Source organism: Rhinolophus sinicus, linkage group LG10 (assembly GCF_036562045.2).
Source record: "Rhinolophus sinicus isolate RSC01 linkage group LG10, ASM3656204v1, whole genome shotgun sequence".
Taxonomy (NCBI): Eukaryota; Metazoa; Chordata; class Mammalia; order Chiroptera; family Rhinolophidae; genus Rhinolophus; species Rhinolophus sinicus.
The window spans coordinates 16,790,317-16,807,111 of NC_133759.1; the positions used below are offsets into that span (position 1 = coordinate 16,790,317).

Genomic DNA, 16,795 nt, shown 5'->3' on the forward strand with positions numbered 1-16,795 from the left:
AAAGCCAAAATGTAATAAATATACATTAAAATATAATAAATACCTTTGGCTCACAGCTCAAACTTAACTCCTGTCAGTCTAGGTAATTAAAAGTCAAAGTCTATCTTTAAAAAATGCAATCCTGTTATTATAGTCCTGATTGTTATAATGTCACTGACAAACATAGTTATAATTTCATATCATCTAGGGAAAATGTCAAGAGAACATAGTTGATCTAAGCATTAATTACAGAATCTTCATCTGTCCTGTTTGTGGCACAGTAACAATGATTCTATTATTTCATTTATATACTAAAGGGGATGTTAAACTTGTGTTGCTTTCTTACTAGAAACTGAAAAACGAGGTCAAAATCCAGACAGTCACCAAAATTAAAAACATGAAAAAGCAAATCAGACTATGAGAAAATACTCTCAATTACATACATCTAGCAAAGGACTTGTCTCTAAAATATGCAGTTTTTCAAAGATTAATGAGAAGGAAAACTCAATTTTTTAAAATAAGCAAGATTTCCACAGACACTTCACAAAAGATAGAATGGCTAAAAATAAGCATGTGAAGTGTGGCTCAACATCATTAGCAACTAAGGGAATGCAAATTAAACCATAGTGAGATACTGCTACACACACACATTAAAATGGCTAAAATTAAAAAGACTGATTATACTAAGTGCTGATGAGAATGCAGAGCAACAACATTTCTCAAAAACAGTGCAAATATATATAATAGGTGGGAATATAAACTGGAACCACGACTTTGGAAAATAATCTGTCCATGTCATATGAAATTAAACATACACTAACCATACAACTCAACAATTCTAATCCTAGGTATGCACACAAGAGATACAATAAAACACGTCAACACAAAGATCTGCACATGAATGTTCACAGCAATTGAAGTATCCATCCACAGGTGAAAGAATAAACAAACTACTTGACCACAAAATGGAATACTGCTCAGTAATAAAAAGGATCAAACTGATAGATAACCCACAACATATGAATCTCAAAAAATTACGCTAAGTGCAAGACACCCATTTTTGGTTATTTGCTGTACGTGATTGCAGCTACTATTAAGTATTGTATACTATAGCAATACTGTACTATGTACTATAATACACATACTACACGTGTTGTAATGATTACATTTATATTAAATTGTATAAAAAGTAAAACTAATCTATAGTGACAGGGAGCAGCACATCGATAGTGGCTAGGAGCCAGGGGAGGAAAAACTGAAGGGAAAGGGGCGGGAGGAATTATTTTAAGATGACAGAAATGTAATCAGTCTTGATCGTGGCGGTGGTGGTTAAAAGGGTATTCACATTCATCAACAGAACTGTACACTTAAAATGGGTGTATTTTATTGTATGAAAATTACACTTAAGATTTTTTGAAAACCAATAGATCCATCAGAAACAAAATAGGTTACAAATACTGAATGTACCATGTAGCTTAACTGACAAAGTTAATTTCTATTTCTCATTTGCCTCAAATAAATATCCCTAAAATACAAATTAGTGGTCAAATATTTTCGCTTTGTTTCATTTCATTTCTTAATGGAAGAAATTAAATTTCTTCCAACTATGATATATTTCCAGCGCTTAGTAAGTACAGTGTCCCCAAGAAATGTGTGTATGTGTGTGTGTGTCTACATTTGCTATTTCACACATCTTTGACACTCAGCTACAAGCTCAGAAAGTAAAATGTTCATGAACTATTTAGCTAAAGAACAAACAGAAAACATTAGAACTTTAGAGATAAATTTATGAAAGGTAAGCTCTACCTACCCATTTGCCAAAGTGGTGGCTTCTCTCATTTGAGCAATTGATCTGTTAACTAAATCAGCTTTCCGCTGATTATAGGCAGCCAAAGACTGCTGCACTGACACAGGAACCATCTTCTCAAACAGATCTACAATTAGGAATGGAAATTTCAACCAAATGTTAAGACAAAAACTCAAACTGTAAAGTCACTGTTCGTATTTCCTTTCCAACATTCATATAAAAAGTCTACAAATACTTAAATTTAAAATAAAACTAAATCACTTTTGAAAGTACAATGATGAAGAGACTTTTTAGATCACGGTATTCAGGGACAATGAAAATGAAAGCTTTTTCTCTGAACCAAAATTTCTCAAAGTTTAGATGCGTCTGTCATTGAGTTTAAGGGATCTTTGGTGAAGAGGGAAAAGTAAGAAAACACTGTTTGTCACTGGTTGATTAAACTGACTGCACTACAGTGCCATGGCTCCATTCCCAGCTTTACCACTTTCTAACTACATGACCTTGGATAAATACATTACCTTACCACTCAGTGCATCAGTATCCTCATTAGTGAAGTGGGGATAATAATAGTACCTTTCTCATGGGGTTGTTGTGAGAAATAAACGAGCTAATATTTGTAAATGCTTAAATGAGGCCCTGGCACATGGTAAATATTTTGTTTTTACTAAACAGAAATAAGTAAAATAATCAGCCTTCCCCAATAACTAAGACTATTACCCTTGAAATCTCAGCTACAAGCCACCATACATTTCGTATATCTACAATGGCCGAGAATATTATAACATGTATTCATCAGATACAGCCATGGCTCCAGTTGTTTATGTTTGAAGTCATATTTATGTATGTTTATTTTTAATAAGAGAATCTTAAATAACATAACAAATGTTAACAACATAAGTACTTGTTTAAAGTCTGTCATTACTCAGTTGTATACTTTACATATGTTTTACCATTTAGTTCCCATCTTAAAATTTCACTATAAATACAACACTTAATTTTAATTGTCATATTCACTTTGAACACAAATGCAAATTATATTATTCAAAGCATACTTTAGCCAATTGTGTGACTTTGGCTACAAAAAACAGATTAAACTGGAGGAAAGAGGAGTAAGATTAAAGTGCATCTGAACACTTAACATACCAGTGAACTTTTGGCTGATGGGTACATTAACTGGGGTAGATTTCACAAGCGTGGCTTTGCCAATAGGGTCTAGATCTTTGAGGTCTGGAACTCGATCATGATATATGAAGTCATTATCCTTCTTTGCTGCGGTAAGGGCGCGGTTGATTTTGTCAGAAAAATCCTTCACATTGACATATTCGTCATAGCGAGATGCCACTGTTTTAATCAATTCTGCTGCGTGCTAAAAAGAAAATGTTAAACAAGTAAAGAATGTTTCTTTGTCTCAACCAACCATCCTAGCATTGTTGTTGTTTTGTTTTTAATTCTTTAAATTGAGGACTTGCACTTCCAGCAATGTGGTCAATAGAATAATCTAGAAATTCTCCCATCACAAAACACCCCCAAAATGAAGAATAATACGTAGCAGACATCCCTTTAAACACATGTGTGAACTACCAAGAAAGTAAAAGAAATCCATGGACCAACAATTATACACAGACATTGAGAAGGCTGCGATTTGTGTATTTCTGTAACACAAAGGACTAGCAATTAAAATGAATTAAAAGCCCTCATGGAGACCTGAGATGGGGTTTTGAAACTACATGAGACAGAGTACTGAGAAACATACCGCTTACCACCTTACATGAAGGCAGGAAGCTCAAAGGACACCACAGTGAAAGGGTAAATCAGAAAAAAATTACCCAGCAACACAGGGAGTCAATAAAGAAACAAGTTGTCTCAGCATCAATACAAAATCTGTTATAATAATTCACAAGATGAGCATATGCCTCACGTAAACTTAGGGCCCAAATTATATTACTTAGGTGGTATTAGGTATAGTAATATCAAATAAAATAGACAACAAAGCCAAAAGCATTATTAGGAATAAATTCAGTACATAATGTTTAACATTTGCCAATTTGCCAGAAAGATAAAAAACTTCTTAAACTTTTCATTTAATAGTCTGTATGTACATAAACAATTATAATGAGAAGTTGATACATCTACCCATCATCAGAGTAGATTTTAACACTCCTGTCTCAGCAATGATTCTACCAAGTAAACAAATATTTTTAAGATTATAAGAGATTTGAACAATACAATTAATGAGTTTGATTTATCAGACATGGAAACTCTGAACTCCATGATTAGAGAATACGTTTAGAGAACACCTATATAAGGAGATGAAGCAAATCTAAAACACCAAAATTACAGGAATACAAGAATGGTTTAATATCAGAAAAACTACTTATGTAATTCTCCAAATAATAGATATGTTATTTAAAAAAAAAAAAAAAAAACAGCAACTTATCTCCACAGATGTTGAAAAGCATTTGATAAAATTCAATATTCAGGGACAGCCAGATGGCTCAGTTGGTTAGCCATCCGGTTCGATTCCCACATGGGCCAGTGAGCTGCACCCTCTACAACTAGATTGAAAACAAGGACTTCACTTGGAGCTGATGGGTCTTGGAAAAGCATACTGTTCCCCAACATTCCCCAATAAAATTTTTTTTAAAAATTCCATATTCATTCTCGATTTTTTAAAATCTTTACTAGTAAACAGAAACAGATATCCAGTACCTCAACATGATAAAATCTTAACCCCCAAAGCTGATCTCATGCTTAGCAGAAAAATAACATCCCCAGAGTCAAAATAAAACAAAGACCACCAGTATCATCACAACCATAGAAATGTCAAAACAACTAGACAAAAGAGTGAAATCAGAGGTATTAAATTTAGAAAAGAAAAGGACAAAATTACTTACAGGTGTTATTTGTATACCTGGAAAACCAACGAAAACCAACCGAACTATTCTAAATAATGAGAGGGAACTTAGATAAAAAACCAATAGAGCAAATACAGATAAACAACCACCAATTTTAAGAGTTAACGAAAGAAATAAATCCACTGTTACTAGCAACAGACAAAATATCCAGGAATAAATTTTGAGAGATATATGCAAGATCAACATGAAACCACAGAGAGAAATAAGGATAACCAAAACAAACAAAAGCAGCATCTTCAGTGTAAACTAGGAGATGGGAAGATGCACAAATTTCAATCACTTTTTAAATTTGTAAATCAAGTTTAATTTGTAAATGTGATCGAACACTCCCTCAAAGAGTAAAACTGGTGCTAGAACCATAAGATACGCTGACAACACCAGGAGGAAAAGGAAACTTGCTAAGGGCCCACCCTGAGTGGAAAGCGCTGTAAGTAAATCTGAAAGCTGTGAAATGGAATGAGCGAACAACTGCCAGCTGATGATAAAGGCAAAGGCAAATGGCCCATATGGTGAGCCACCACGGCATCACAGGAAAAACAGTGTCCCAAAGGGCCTCATCCCAAGAGAGAGCAGCTGAGAACAAGAGACAGATTAATTACAAGGGCAGGGATGTTGGGGGAAGCAGAAAAGAAAAGGACTGAAAAGGGAGAAGAAAGTAGGAGTGGGGGAGCAGTTAGAAAAGGTCAGCAAAACACAAACTCGAAAAGTAGACACATCACCTTGAGAAGCAAAAGCTGTAAGGAATTCAGGGAAGCACAGGTACAGAAGTGGGATCCTTCCTAATCCAGGCTAGGCTTTGAGAAGTGGAGCTGAGACAGGAACCCTTACATAGTGAGGCTTGGAAAGCTACCCTGGCCCATTCTCCAACCTAGCAAGAAACCTCCTGCTATTCCCTCCATTAAAACCAATCTCACTCAAACACAAGTAACAGCAAAATCATCCTATCTGCCTCAACACAAAGAAACCATAAGGAAAAGGATGAAAAGGAACAGTATAATTTTCCAATAAATAATGAAAATTCACCAAAGAAATGTTGCCACAAAGCAGATGAAACGGCATATGAAAAAAAACAAACTAAAAACCTTAAGGACGTAATCATAGTACCAAAAGAATACAAAATATGAACAGAGAACCAGATGGCCCAGACAACAGTGGGTGATGGCCAGATATCAGGAGAATATGAAACAAGAACTGACAGAAGAAAGTGAAAAAAAAAAAAAAACGCAATACAAAATCGTTTAAGAAAAGAATGATGGAAATATTTATACAAGGAACAAAAAGGGATAATAGTCGTCACAGAAATCATTGTAAAAAACACAAAACAAAAAGTGAGGAAAATTCAACATGGCAGATGTGGAAGGGGAGGTCATTACAAATTAAAGATTTATGAGACATATCAACCAAATGAAACAGAAGGATCTTGTTTGAATCCCGATTTGAACAAACTATAAAAAGACGTTTTAGGAAAAACTAAACAAGGTCTGGATATTAAGTTACTGGTATTAATTTTAATTTGTATTAATTAGTATTAATTTTGCTAGATACGATGACATTGTGGTTTCAATTTTTTTAATCCTTACCTATTAGAGACACATACTAACATACTTAAGGATGAAATGATATGAATAGCTGTAATATACTCCAAAAAAATGAGAGGGGAAGAGAAAATAGATGAAAAACAAATAAAATACTGACAATCATTACAGCTGGGTAATGGGTATTTGGTAAGTCATACTTTTGTAGATATGTTTACATTTTTCCATAGTAAATAGTTAAATAAAATTCATATAGAAGCATAAACAAGCAAGAATCAAAAGGAAAATTCAGAAAATGAGAGATGACAATACCTATCAGGCATTAAAACATTCTCAAGTGTCTGACTGAAAGGGTACGGAACTGAAGCATGGCAAGATAAACAGTCCAAAGAAACAGAATAAAAAGCTCAGAAACGACCCAAATGATATGATAAACTCAGAATCTCAAATCAGTGGAGTAAAGAAAACTGTAATAAATGGTTTGGGGACAACTAGCAGCCATTTGGAAAAATAAAAATTAGAGCCACACTTCATATCACATATCAGGATAAACTCCAAGTGGATCAAAGATTCCAGTATAATACATAATACATTACAGCTGTATTTATACTTTGGCATCAGCAATCCTATTTCTAGGAATTTAAGATATACCTGCTGCTATGAACTGACCCATGTCCTCCCCAAAATTCATACTCACATGTTGACACTCTACCCTAAGTGATGTAACGTGGAGATGGGGCCTCTGGGAGATAATTATGTTTAGATGAGGTCATGAGGGCAGGGCTCACATAAGAAAAGACACCAGAAAGCTTGCGCTCTCTCTCCCCACCATGTGAAGACACAGCAAGAAGATGACTAGCAGTCTGCAAGCCAGGAAGAGAGGTCTCACCAGAACCCGACCATGTTGACACTCTGATCTCAGCCTTTGACCCTCCAGAAATGTAAGAAAACAATTCTGTTTAAACAATCCAGTCGGTGGTATTTTGATATAGAAGCCAAACCTGGGACACTTGCTAAAATACGAAATGCCAAGTGTACATAATTCTTCACTGCAGTACTGTTTGTAATAGTGAACCTTGGAAACGTACGTATCCAGCAATAGAGCACAGCAATAAACTGGTTTATACGATGAATTACAATGCAGCTCCAAAGAAAACTGAGGAGGCTCTCTCTATTGCTGTATTAAAATAAAGAGATCTTCAAGATATGTTGTTATATGAGAAAAGCAAGATGCACAACGTACTTCCCTCTTATATAAGAATGGGGACAGTTAAGAATGCACGTTGTGTGTGCGTGAGTATTTGCTTGTATCTCAAAGAAAAACAACACTGAACAAATTAAACAAGAAACTAGTGGAAATTACCTATGGGGCAGTGAGAAAAAAGAAAGGCAGGAACAGGACAGAAGGAAAAAGGTAGAGAAACAGGTTGAAATGTATACCTTTATATGTACCTGTTTCCTAATATTTTGAAAATTTTCAAGCCCACAGGAAAATTTAAAAACAGGACAATGAATAACAATAGAGCCTCTACCTAGTTTCAACAACTGTTACCTTTGGCCAGATTTGCTTTATGTCTCTTTCCTATATATACATATATACATGTTTTTTGTTGGGGTTTTTTGTTTGTTTGGTTTTTTGCAGGACAATTTGAAATTAAAGTTCAGATGTCATGATGTTTCATCCCTAATACTTCAGCATATATCTCCTAATCAGGACAATCTCTCTTTAATACTTACAAGCTACTATCATAACTAAGAAAACAAACAATCCTTTCACAAAATCAGCTTTACGATCTTACTAGGTCACTCACTAATGAGTTAAACAAATCTCTAACGTGTTCATTCTATATAACTCATATTTTTCTATCTAGATATTTTTAGGTCTTTTGGAAAACTGTACTTTGGCAGCTTTAGCGATTCCATCAAGATGATCAAGTGGACGCACCTTCTGGAGCCAAATAAGCTGCACTGCCCTAGAAGCACCCCTCATGAGCTATAGAAGCCCAGACACAATTTTGCTTGGCCCCAGAAGTGAATCCCAAGCAGCAATTTTACCTTTGTTGCTGCTTTACCTACTGTTTTGATTTTCCTGACTCTGATTTTGTTTTTGTTTCTGGTTTGCTCATAACCAGTAAGTTTTTTCCCCCACTGCTAATGGCAATGATTGGAAAGCTAGTTTAATGTTGTGATCACCTAATGATTTCTATCTGGTTCATGGGGTACTCTTCACTACTGAGTGAGAGACTATATGCAGAGATATGATTTGTTGGTCATCTTTCTCAGTCTGTTTGCCTATTTCTAATCAATTTCTAAGTGAAAAAAAAAATTTCATGCCTACTGAAAAGAGGAATAGTCTTTTGAGATATGAATCTGTAAGCATGTACATTCTGTGTTAACTTCTGACCTACGATTAAAGCTGTAAAGCTAAAACTACAAACCCTTACGTGTCTGTAACTGAAAAATTTCACCTCTCACTGTGTGATTCTGGAGTAGTTTCCTTTTTCCAGAGTGGATTTTTTAAATTACAGTAAAATTTCAAAAGGAGCTCTTCTCTGACTGATTTATAGAGACCAAATAAGGGCCTGCTTGAATCCACTAGTCCCAGAATTTCCAGAAAATAAAAAAGTTACCTTCTAATACTTTAAATATGCTAGCCTACAAAAATCTTTCCCACAGAAACCCCTTTCTCAGAAGCATTTTCACGTAAGAATGTAAATTACTATAATCAAAGTGAATGACTGGACAAAAGAGACATGTTTGATAATCTGGGTTTTGTAAAAAAAAGTATGCTTTCCTAATTTTGCCAGTGTGGGGTACAATACAAGCATACATTTTATTTTTTCTAAAACTTGAGCTTCTTTTCTCAGGAAAAGACTAATTAATCTGAACTTCCTAAATGATACTTGCATAGTATCTTCCAATATCCAGTCCGTAGTTAAATTTCCTTAATAGTCCTCCTCCTACTCTGCTTACCAATACTCTAAAATACAAACAACTCATATAAACCCTTGCCCTGTTGTGAAGTTGCCCGAGATGTCACAGCAAGTTTCTGACAACCCCAAAGCCTACAGTATAGATACAACTACACAGAAGGTACTCTGCTATTTGCAGATGTATCTATATTCCCACTGTCCTTCTCAAGCTGTGGACTTATCTGCTCCAATTTAGACGAAGTCTAGACCACAGATTAAACACTGTACATCCTTTCTGGGGCCTGGTAATCTAGAATATTTTCTATTAAAATAAATGGGGGTAAATAGAAGAGAACTAAGTGTAAATTTTGCATGAATCTTTTAAATAAGAGAATTGAGAAAGCATGCAGTAGGTAAAGCCTAAAGATCAAAGCAATTGCTTGACTCCGTTGATAGGGGCAATGACTGGGAAAGATTTTCAGGAGCAAATTTGAGAATCTTACTAAGAAAAACAAAATGGAGATCCAAGTTGCTTGATATTTAATTCTAAAGGACTCACCTGTAACCTTGCAATCTCTTCTCCAAATTTCTTTTGCTGTTTTGCCAGGATAGACTGGTGGTACTCAGCATTGGCCTGCATGATACAGTGCTTGGCAGCCAAGACGGGGAACACCTCCTGGAAATAAAAATACTAACCAGGGGAGAGTCCAACCACACAAACCACCACAGACAACATGGGATGCAGGAAGAAAAAGGAAAAGGAGACAGAAGTTAGAATTACCCAATTAATGGTTTAGAGATAGGTTCGTGATCAGGTGTAAACAGAGAGGACCACATGATTTAGCATGGATTGAATTCAATAATCTCAATTTTTTTCTTCCAATTAAAATTAAGGTTGTCTTTTTTAAAAAAAAGTTAAGTAAAGCCAATTAAAATTTTTACAATTCTCTTTAATTGAGCCATGAAGTCAATATTGTGTTTACAAAGAAGAAAGGAAAGCATGCATTAGAAAGAGAAGTAGAATGGACAGTCACAGAGGAACACCAAGCACAGGGTTTAGAAGCTGTCTTATGAGCCCTTGCCCAGCCCTTAGAGTAACTAAACCACCATTACTCACACACACTAATGAAATTGCTTTATAGCTGTTTCATCATGTTTAAAAGACAAAAGACAATAAAGTAAGTTCCCACTTACATTCATATCCTGAGACTTTTTAATAAAGATGGATTTTTAGCCATATAAAAATGAAGTATCATATAAAAACTAACATTTCAGTATCATATACTCAAAACCACAAAGCAAAGAGACAAATGCACTAAGTTAATGACTAATACAATTCAGGGTTATCTTGCCCTAATCTGTTTGGGAAAAAATTCCAGTCACAATTAATTTTAAAAGATCCAAAAACATGAACCTGAAAAGCAGTTACATGGATAGAAGCTCTTCCAAAATATCAAATCCTAGCCTGCAACCTCACTGTTTTTAGGAAGTACATGCCATCTAAAATCCAAGAAATGTACTAGAAATCACTGTCTAGAGAAAAAAAAAAATAAGAGAATCGAAAACTGAATTACTACCTGTGTGCTTTCCTGTCTCCCAGTGAATAATATCCTAGCTTCCTGGATCACTACTTGCAGATATTCCAGTTTTATAACTAGGATATGAAAATATCTTATGAGCTTTATTAGTAAAAAGGCAAAAATAAAAGACATCTAAATCGCAAATTGCACTCATGCCAGTTCTCAAGGTAAGGCTGGAGCAACTCGGTACTTAAACAGGAGATTTTCAAGGAATACCAGGAATGCTGCAGAGGTAGTTTCCAAGTCTTTGTAGATGACATTCTTCTCTCCATGACAGGACTGAACTAATGGCCCAACAGGACGTTAACGATACCCTGTGCAGCTGAACATGAGGTCTTTCAGATGAAAAAACGGTGAGAGGAGATCTCAAGTCTCTTTTTAAGAGTAACACCATTAATACCCAAGAGTGCTGGGTAAATTTCAACTGATCTCTTGGTGCATTTTAAATCTCCAGGAATCTTCACATCAATTCCTTACTGTTCATTTTCTGACTAAGGTGTACTGTTGATGCACTTACATGCTCTTTTACTGCACCACAAAACTGTCTGCAATTTCATCATTTACAAAAGTTCCTGAATGACTTATTAAACAATAAACTTCCCTACAAAAGATCATGTGACAAATACCATATGCTATCATACAGGTAAAACTAATTCCTTGAACATTTCTGAAAAAGTCGCTGAACCATGTGACATTTCACTCAATCTTTAAGTTTCCATTTTTCACCATTCTAAATGTACTTGTTAGTTTAGTCCTCTGCTTTATCATTTCAAATGGTCATCACTGACTAGTCATTTCAAATGCCACTTCAGAGTAGTTTATATTAAAACAATTAATACTTCCTGTGATGTGTGATTTAAAGATGGTTGTTTTCCTTAACTGTCCAATAGCAGCCCAATTCTCTATCCCTGTTGGCAAAACTTAATTCTAATCAAAGTATTGGATGAATTTGTTAAGTTTTCTTTTCCTTTTTTCTTTATGTCTGTTTTTGCGCTTTAAGACTCATCTTTAAGAAAACAGGACAATAATTAAAAGTGTGAATAATCAACATGCTCAAGTATTCCTGCTTGTCCCAAATCACCAATGATTCAGAACTACACAATGCCTTGCTTTGATAAAATTACTAAAGACAGACGTTCAAAAATTTCCAGAAAGAGAGTTAGCTTCAAAAAAACAAGTTTCATAAAGAGCAGAGGCAAAGGTATCCCCTAAATATAAAATAAATTTTCACGCACCTTAAAGAAAAAACGAGTTCTACAAATTTAGTGCTCAAATGCCTTTCCTAAAATTTCAAATATCTTTATAAAACATAATTTTCCACTTGCTTCCTGTACATAACAGTATCTAAATATTTCCACATGCAAAATAACCAAGTGTATATAAAAACAATAACTGACCTTGGGAAGAGTATCTTTATACTGACACTGTTTGAAAGCATCACCAAAATAATCTGCAGCCTGATTAGCCAATTTAGCTATGATGGCATCTTTCATTTTATCTGGAATAAAATATTAAATTGACCATTATAATTAAAATATAAAATAATCTAATATATCATGACTCAATATAGACACTGACATCACAAGTTTGTACATTTGTCTAAAAAAATCCTTACTGATGAAATCAATTCATCTGCATAGAACTTAATTACTCCATAGGCAAATACAAAGAGTCAAAACAGCATAATGGTTGCCAGATGTTAAGGGGAAAAGGGAATAGAGAGTGACTGCCAGTAGGTATGGGGTTTCTTTCTGGGGTGATGATAATGTTCTAAAATAAGATGGTGGTGATGGTTACAAAACACTGAAAAATCAATGAAGTATGTACTTTAAAAGGGTGAATTTTATTGTGTATGAATTCTATCTCAATATAAGCTGCTATTTTAAAAGAAAAAATTATTCTAGTTAATATCATTTCCACCTGATGACTGCTCCCTTATTTTCAATTTCTCTGCACTCACATATTCAGCCCACATTCCAATCTGTCATACTAACTTACATGCCTTATGAGATTCACAGTGCCAGGGACTCTGCTTAGATGGCTCCTCCTGGTCAATTAGGTCTGGTTGAAATGAGACCTCCTCAAACAAACTCTTCTTGACTCTAATGCATCTAACATTAGCATGACTCACTCTTACATAGTTACCCCACAGCCAGGCCACCATCACATAATCCATCTTATTTTATTTATAGCAATTACCTCTCTCTAAAATTACCTCAGCTACTTAATTTCTTGCTTATCATCTCCCCCAAGCTAAAATATAAGCTTCCTGAAATAAGTAATCTTGTTTGTCTGCTAACTCTATTTATCTAGAGCAGGGGTGTCCAAACTTTTTTCAACGTTTTTTACCAAGGGCCATATGCGGTAAAATACACAAACAGCCGGGCCACTCATGAAGTACATATTGCCTCACCTGGTTTATTTAAGTAAACTAAATATATTTTTGGAATTTGCTGTGGGCCAATTAACAATGGATCATGGGCTGCAGTTGGCCCGCAGGCCGCAGTTTGGATACCCCTAATCTAGAGGCTAGAACTGGAACACAGAAAGTACCCAATAAATACTTGCTGTATCAGTAAATTTTTGACATATTCCAAACTTACATAAATATTATTCCAGAGTTCAGTGTTTTAAGACAATAGCTAACTATCCATTCTATATAAAAGACTTCAAGGACAGCTTACATTTTTTAACGTGCATTTGCTCCACCCTAAGTTCAGAGGTAAGCTGAAAAATTTAATCCACGTGTCAAGTTCAAAGAGGAAAGCTCTACAGTAAACATGTTAAATTCTAATTATCTTCAAATTTTAAAAGCCTATCCCTTCTTTCCATATGTAACAAAAATGGAGGACAAATTGGAATTACCTCTTGTGGCTTTTAAAAAAAATACTTCCTGGGCTTGTGCCAGCATAATAAGACTGAGGGTCCCAACAGTATCTGGAGATATGTCCACAGTAGGCTCTCGATTTAAGGCAGATAAAACCGTCTCTTTAATATGTAAAAAGGCACCACTAGCAAACTAAAGGAAAGAAAAAAGAATTTTTAAAATTTATAGGAATTCAGCAAGACTTAGTTTTCTACAAAATCATTTACACACAAATCATTTCAAATGTTAACTCAGTTGAACAGTTACTATATTTAAATTTTTATATTGTGGAAAACAGATCAAAAACATTTAACCTATAGACAATAGGGTATTTTTCTAAAACACTACAGAGTAACAGGAACTTTAACAAAAATTAAAAGTCAACTAAACAGAAAAACAAAGTAAATTAATGGGACAAACTGATTAAGCTTATTTTTAGATATACATCCTCAAAACTAACAAGAGAATGGAAGTAGAGATAAAATATTAAAATGTTTTTAGTACTGATATGCTCTTGCTTTGGTCCGAAACAAATTCATCTCTCAAAAAAATTAAATATGCCATACTTGGGGAAACTTCAAATAGTATAGCTACCTAGACCTCTGAGGAATACCATAACCATTCATTGCTAGCAATTTCTATTTGGCTCTCAGAGCTCCTTGGTGAAAGGTTATCCATCAGATTTTTCTTCCCAATTATATTTTGCTGAGGTAAACACTAAAATATCTTTGCTTTTATGAAACAAATGACACTGGGAAAAAGAAAGCCGTCTGGAACTGAAAGGTGATGTGGGTTATACAGATAAGCCGCGCAGAAATAACACAAGGTTCACTGTTTCAAGTGATCATCCCGTTTTCTGCAGCCACGAAGTATCCTAAAACTAGAGTATCTGCAGGAAGTGATCCACCGACCCTGCTTAGTAAACTAACAGAATCACAGACTAGAGCAGCAAAGGATCCAGTCTCTCATTCAGATAAAGAACTGGAAGCTTACAGAGGTTACAGAACCTACCCAGGGGCACACAGCTTCTTGGCGGCCAGCAGCCTAGACAAAGATCTAGGTCATCTGATACCACTAGTTCTCTTTCCATCACACTGGGTGACCACCTGTGAATCACAGAGGTGACTCACAGAACGGAATGTGTCCTCAATAATGCAGAATGCCCTCTAAGATCTCACGTGCCAATTAACTAAGTTACAGTTACTAGAAAAATATGCACAACTTTACTTCATTATCACATTTTTAAATATTTGCCATTTATGGCCTCAAAAATAAAGGGCATATTTTTTATCTGACTGTATGAGAAGCCACAATTTGGAGCATGTTGTTTGCTAAAACTATGTTTTCCTCTCACTTTCCTAGAACAGCATTCCTCAGCTCTCCCCTAAACTTTAGGAATGGGAAAAATCAGACTCCACCTCTAAGACAAGCAAATTCCAGAGCATGAGAGAGTGGAGGACCATTTGGAATTCCATTAAATTTGGAAATCAGAACACCTGAAAGCGCAATGGACCACTTTATTAATACTTCTGCCGTTAGTCTCCTTGTCTGTAAAATGAGAATGACATTACATAACGGTGCATCACAAATCTATCTGAGAGTCAAATAATGTACATGAAAACACTTTTTGTAAATTATAAGGCAATATCAAATATGAAAACATGATTATAGATGATATCACTTAATAATCACTTATCATTCTTTAAATTAAAACAAAAAAACTGAGTAAATAATAAATAATTGCCACAAAATAATATGCCATATTAAGAAATGACACTATCTAAAAATATAAATATAGCCAATTTAAGAACATTACATATCTGACCACATTTAAATATGACCTCTCCACAAGTCTCAAAAGAGTTAAACTTTTCTTGCCAAGAGGTCTTAATTTTTGTGACTCTGGTGAAATTTTACGTGTGTCTCACTATAAGAAAAAATATATATGAAAATAGTGTACAATTTTTTTAAAACAAGGTCATTTATTTAAAAGGGATTTACCAAGGATCTCGTCTCACACATTTAATCATTTGTTCTCCCAACATTTATTGAGCCTTTGTTATGTGCCAGGCACTGTGCTAGGTGCTGGTATAAAATGCTGAGGAAAAACAGAGCTGGTTTATAGGTAAGCAGTTTATCTAAGGGCTTCAAAAATATGACTCAATTCATTAAAAAGGATATTACTTTTCAAGAAAATACCTGTCTGTAAAAGAAACATCTATAAACCTAAAGGCAAATTATTTTCAATTTAATCCAACTTAGTGTTGATCATTATGTAGTGACTACTGTTCTGCATACCTGGTAATGCTTAGCAGCGATTTTCAATCCTTCATCATTATCCAGGTTCTGTTCTGCTGCAATCTGGCTAGCTAAGGCTGCACAATTGAACAACACACAGCTCTTTTCATATCCTAAGCTTGCAAGAGCTGTAAAAAATTGAGAAGGAGAAATTTATCAGATTATTTTTTTCTAAAGAAAATTAATGTTTCAAAGAGATATACTATGACCTCTATCCCATTGCCTCTCATAAAACAAGTTTCCAGACCTGTTTTCTCACCCATAATATGCTCCCATATTTCTAGCTGCCCTGCCAGGCATTTATTTCCATAACAATATTCCCAACATTTAAAATTCAAAAGATCAATAATATTATTCCTTCTTTCCCTTTACATCCACACTATTATTGGTCAGGTTCAAGATGAAAAGTCATTCTGTGTCATTTCTCACTTAAATCCAAATAAATTCATTCCATTTTTCCATCACTCCTCTCAAAATTGTATCTTCCCAACTCATGTAAACCAACTCCTCACTACTCCAAAACTAAGCCAATGCCAGAAGCTGCTAGTGGGCCTCCCATGCCTCACTCCTTTATGTCAAAATATCTCTCAGAGGCTTGCAAATCATTTGCTTAAAATACAACTCTGACCGAGAATCTATACACCTCACTACCATTTGGAGAGCTTCTATCCAAATACAGAAAATAACAATTGTTGGCAAGCAGGTAGAGAAACAGTAACTGTTGTACAATGTTGGTGGGAATGTAAAATGGAGCCAGTGTGGGACACAGTATGGCAGTTCCTCAAAAAATTAGAAAATGACCATAAGATCCAATAATTCTACTTCTCAGTATCTTCCCAAAAGAACTGAAAGCAGGATCTCCAAGCAAGTGTACACCTTGTTCATGCAGTATTATTCGCAATA

General features: G+C 34.9%; 1 protein-coding gene across 2 annotated transcripts in view; it reads right to left on the reverse strand.

Moving 5' to 3' along the window:
* PDCD6IP (programmed cell death 6 interacting protein) overlaps positions 1 to 16,795 on the reverse strand; it is a 51,293-nt gene that overhangs the window by 19,735 nt on the left and 14,763 nt on the right. The window contains exons 4-9 of one of the 2 annotated variants that reach the window (XM_019727688.2): positions 15,893 to 16,020; positions 13,594 to 13,747; positions 12,126 to 12,226; positions 9,708 to 9,824; positions 2,930 to 3,152; positions 1,790 to 1,913 (exon numbers count right to left, since the gene is read on the reverse strand). In XM_019727688.2, coding sequence (XP_019583247.1) covers positions 1,790 to 1,913; positions 2,930 to 3,152; positions 9,708 to 9,824; positions 12,126 to 12,226; positions 13,594 to 13,747; positions 15,893 to 16,020 — 847 coding nt within the window. Of the gene's footprint in view, positions 1 to 1,789; positions 1,914 to 2,929; positions 3,153 to 9,707; positions 9,840 to 12,125; positions 12,227 to 13,593; positions 13,748 to 15,892; positions 16,021 to 16,795 lie in introns of both variants that reach the window. The other variant, XM_019727687.2, reaches the window with a different exon arrangement.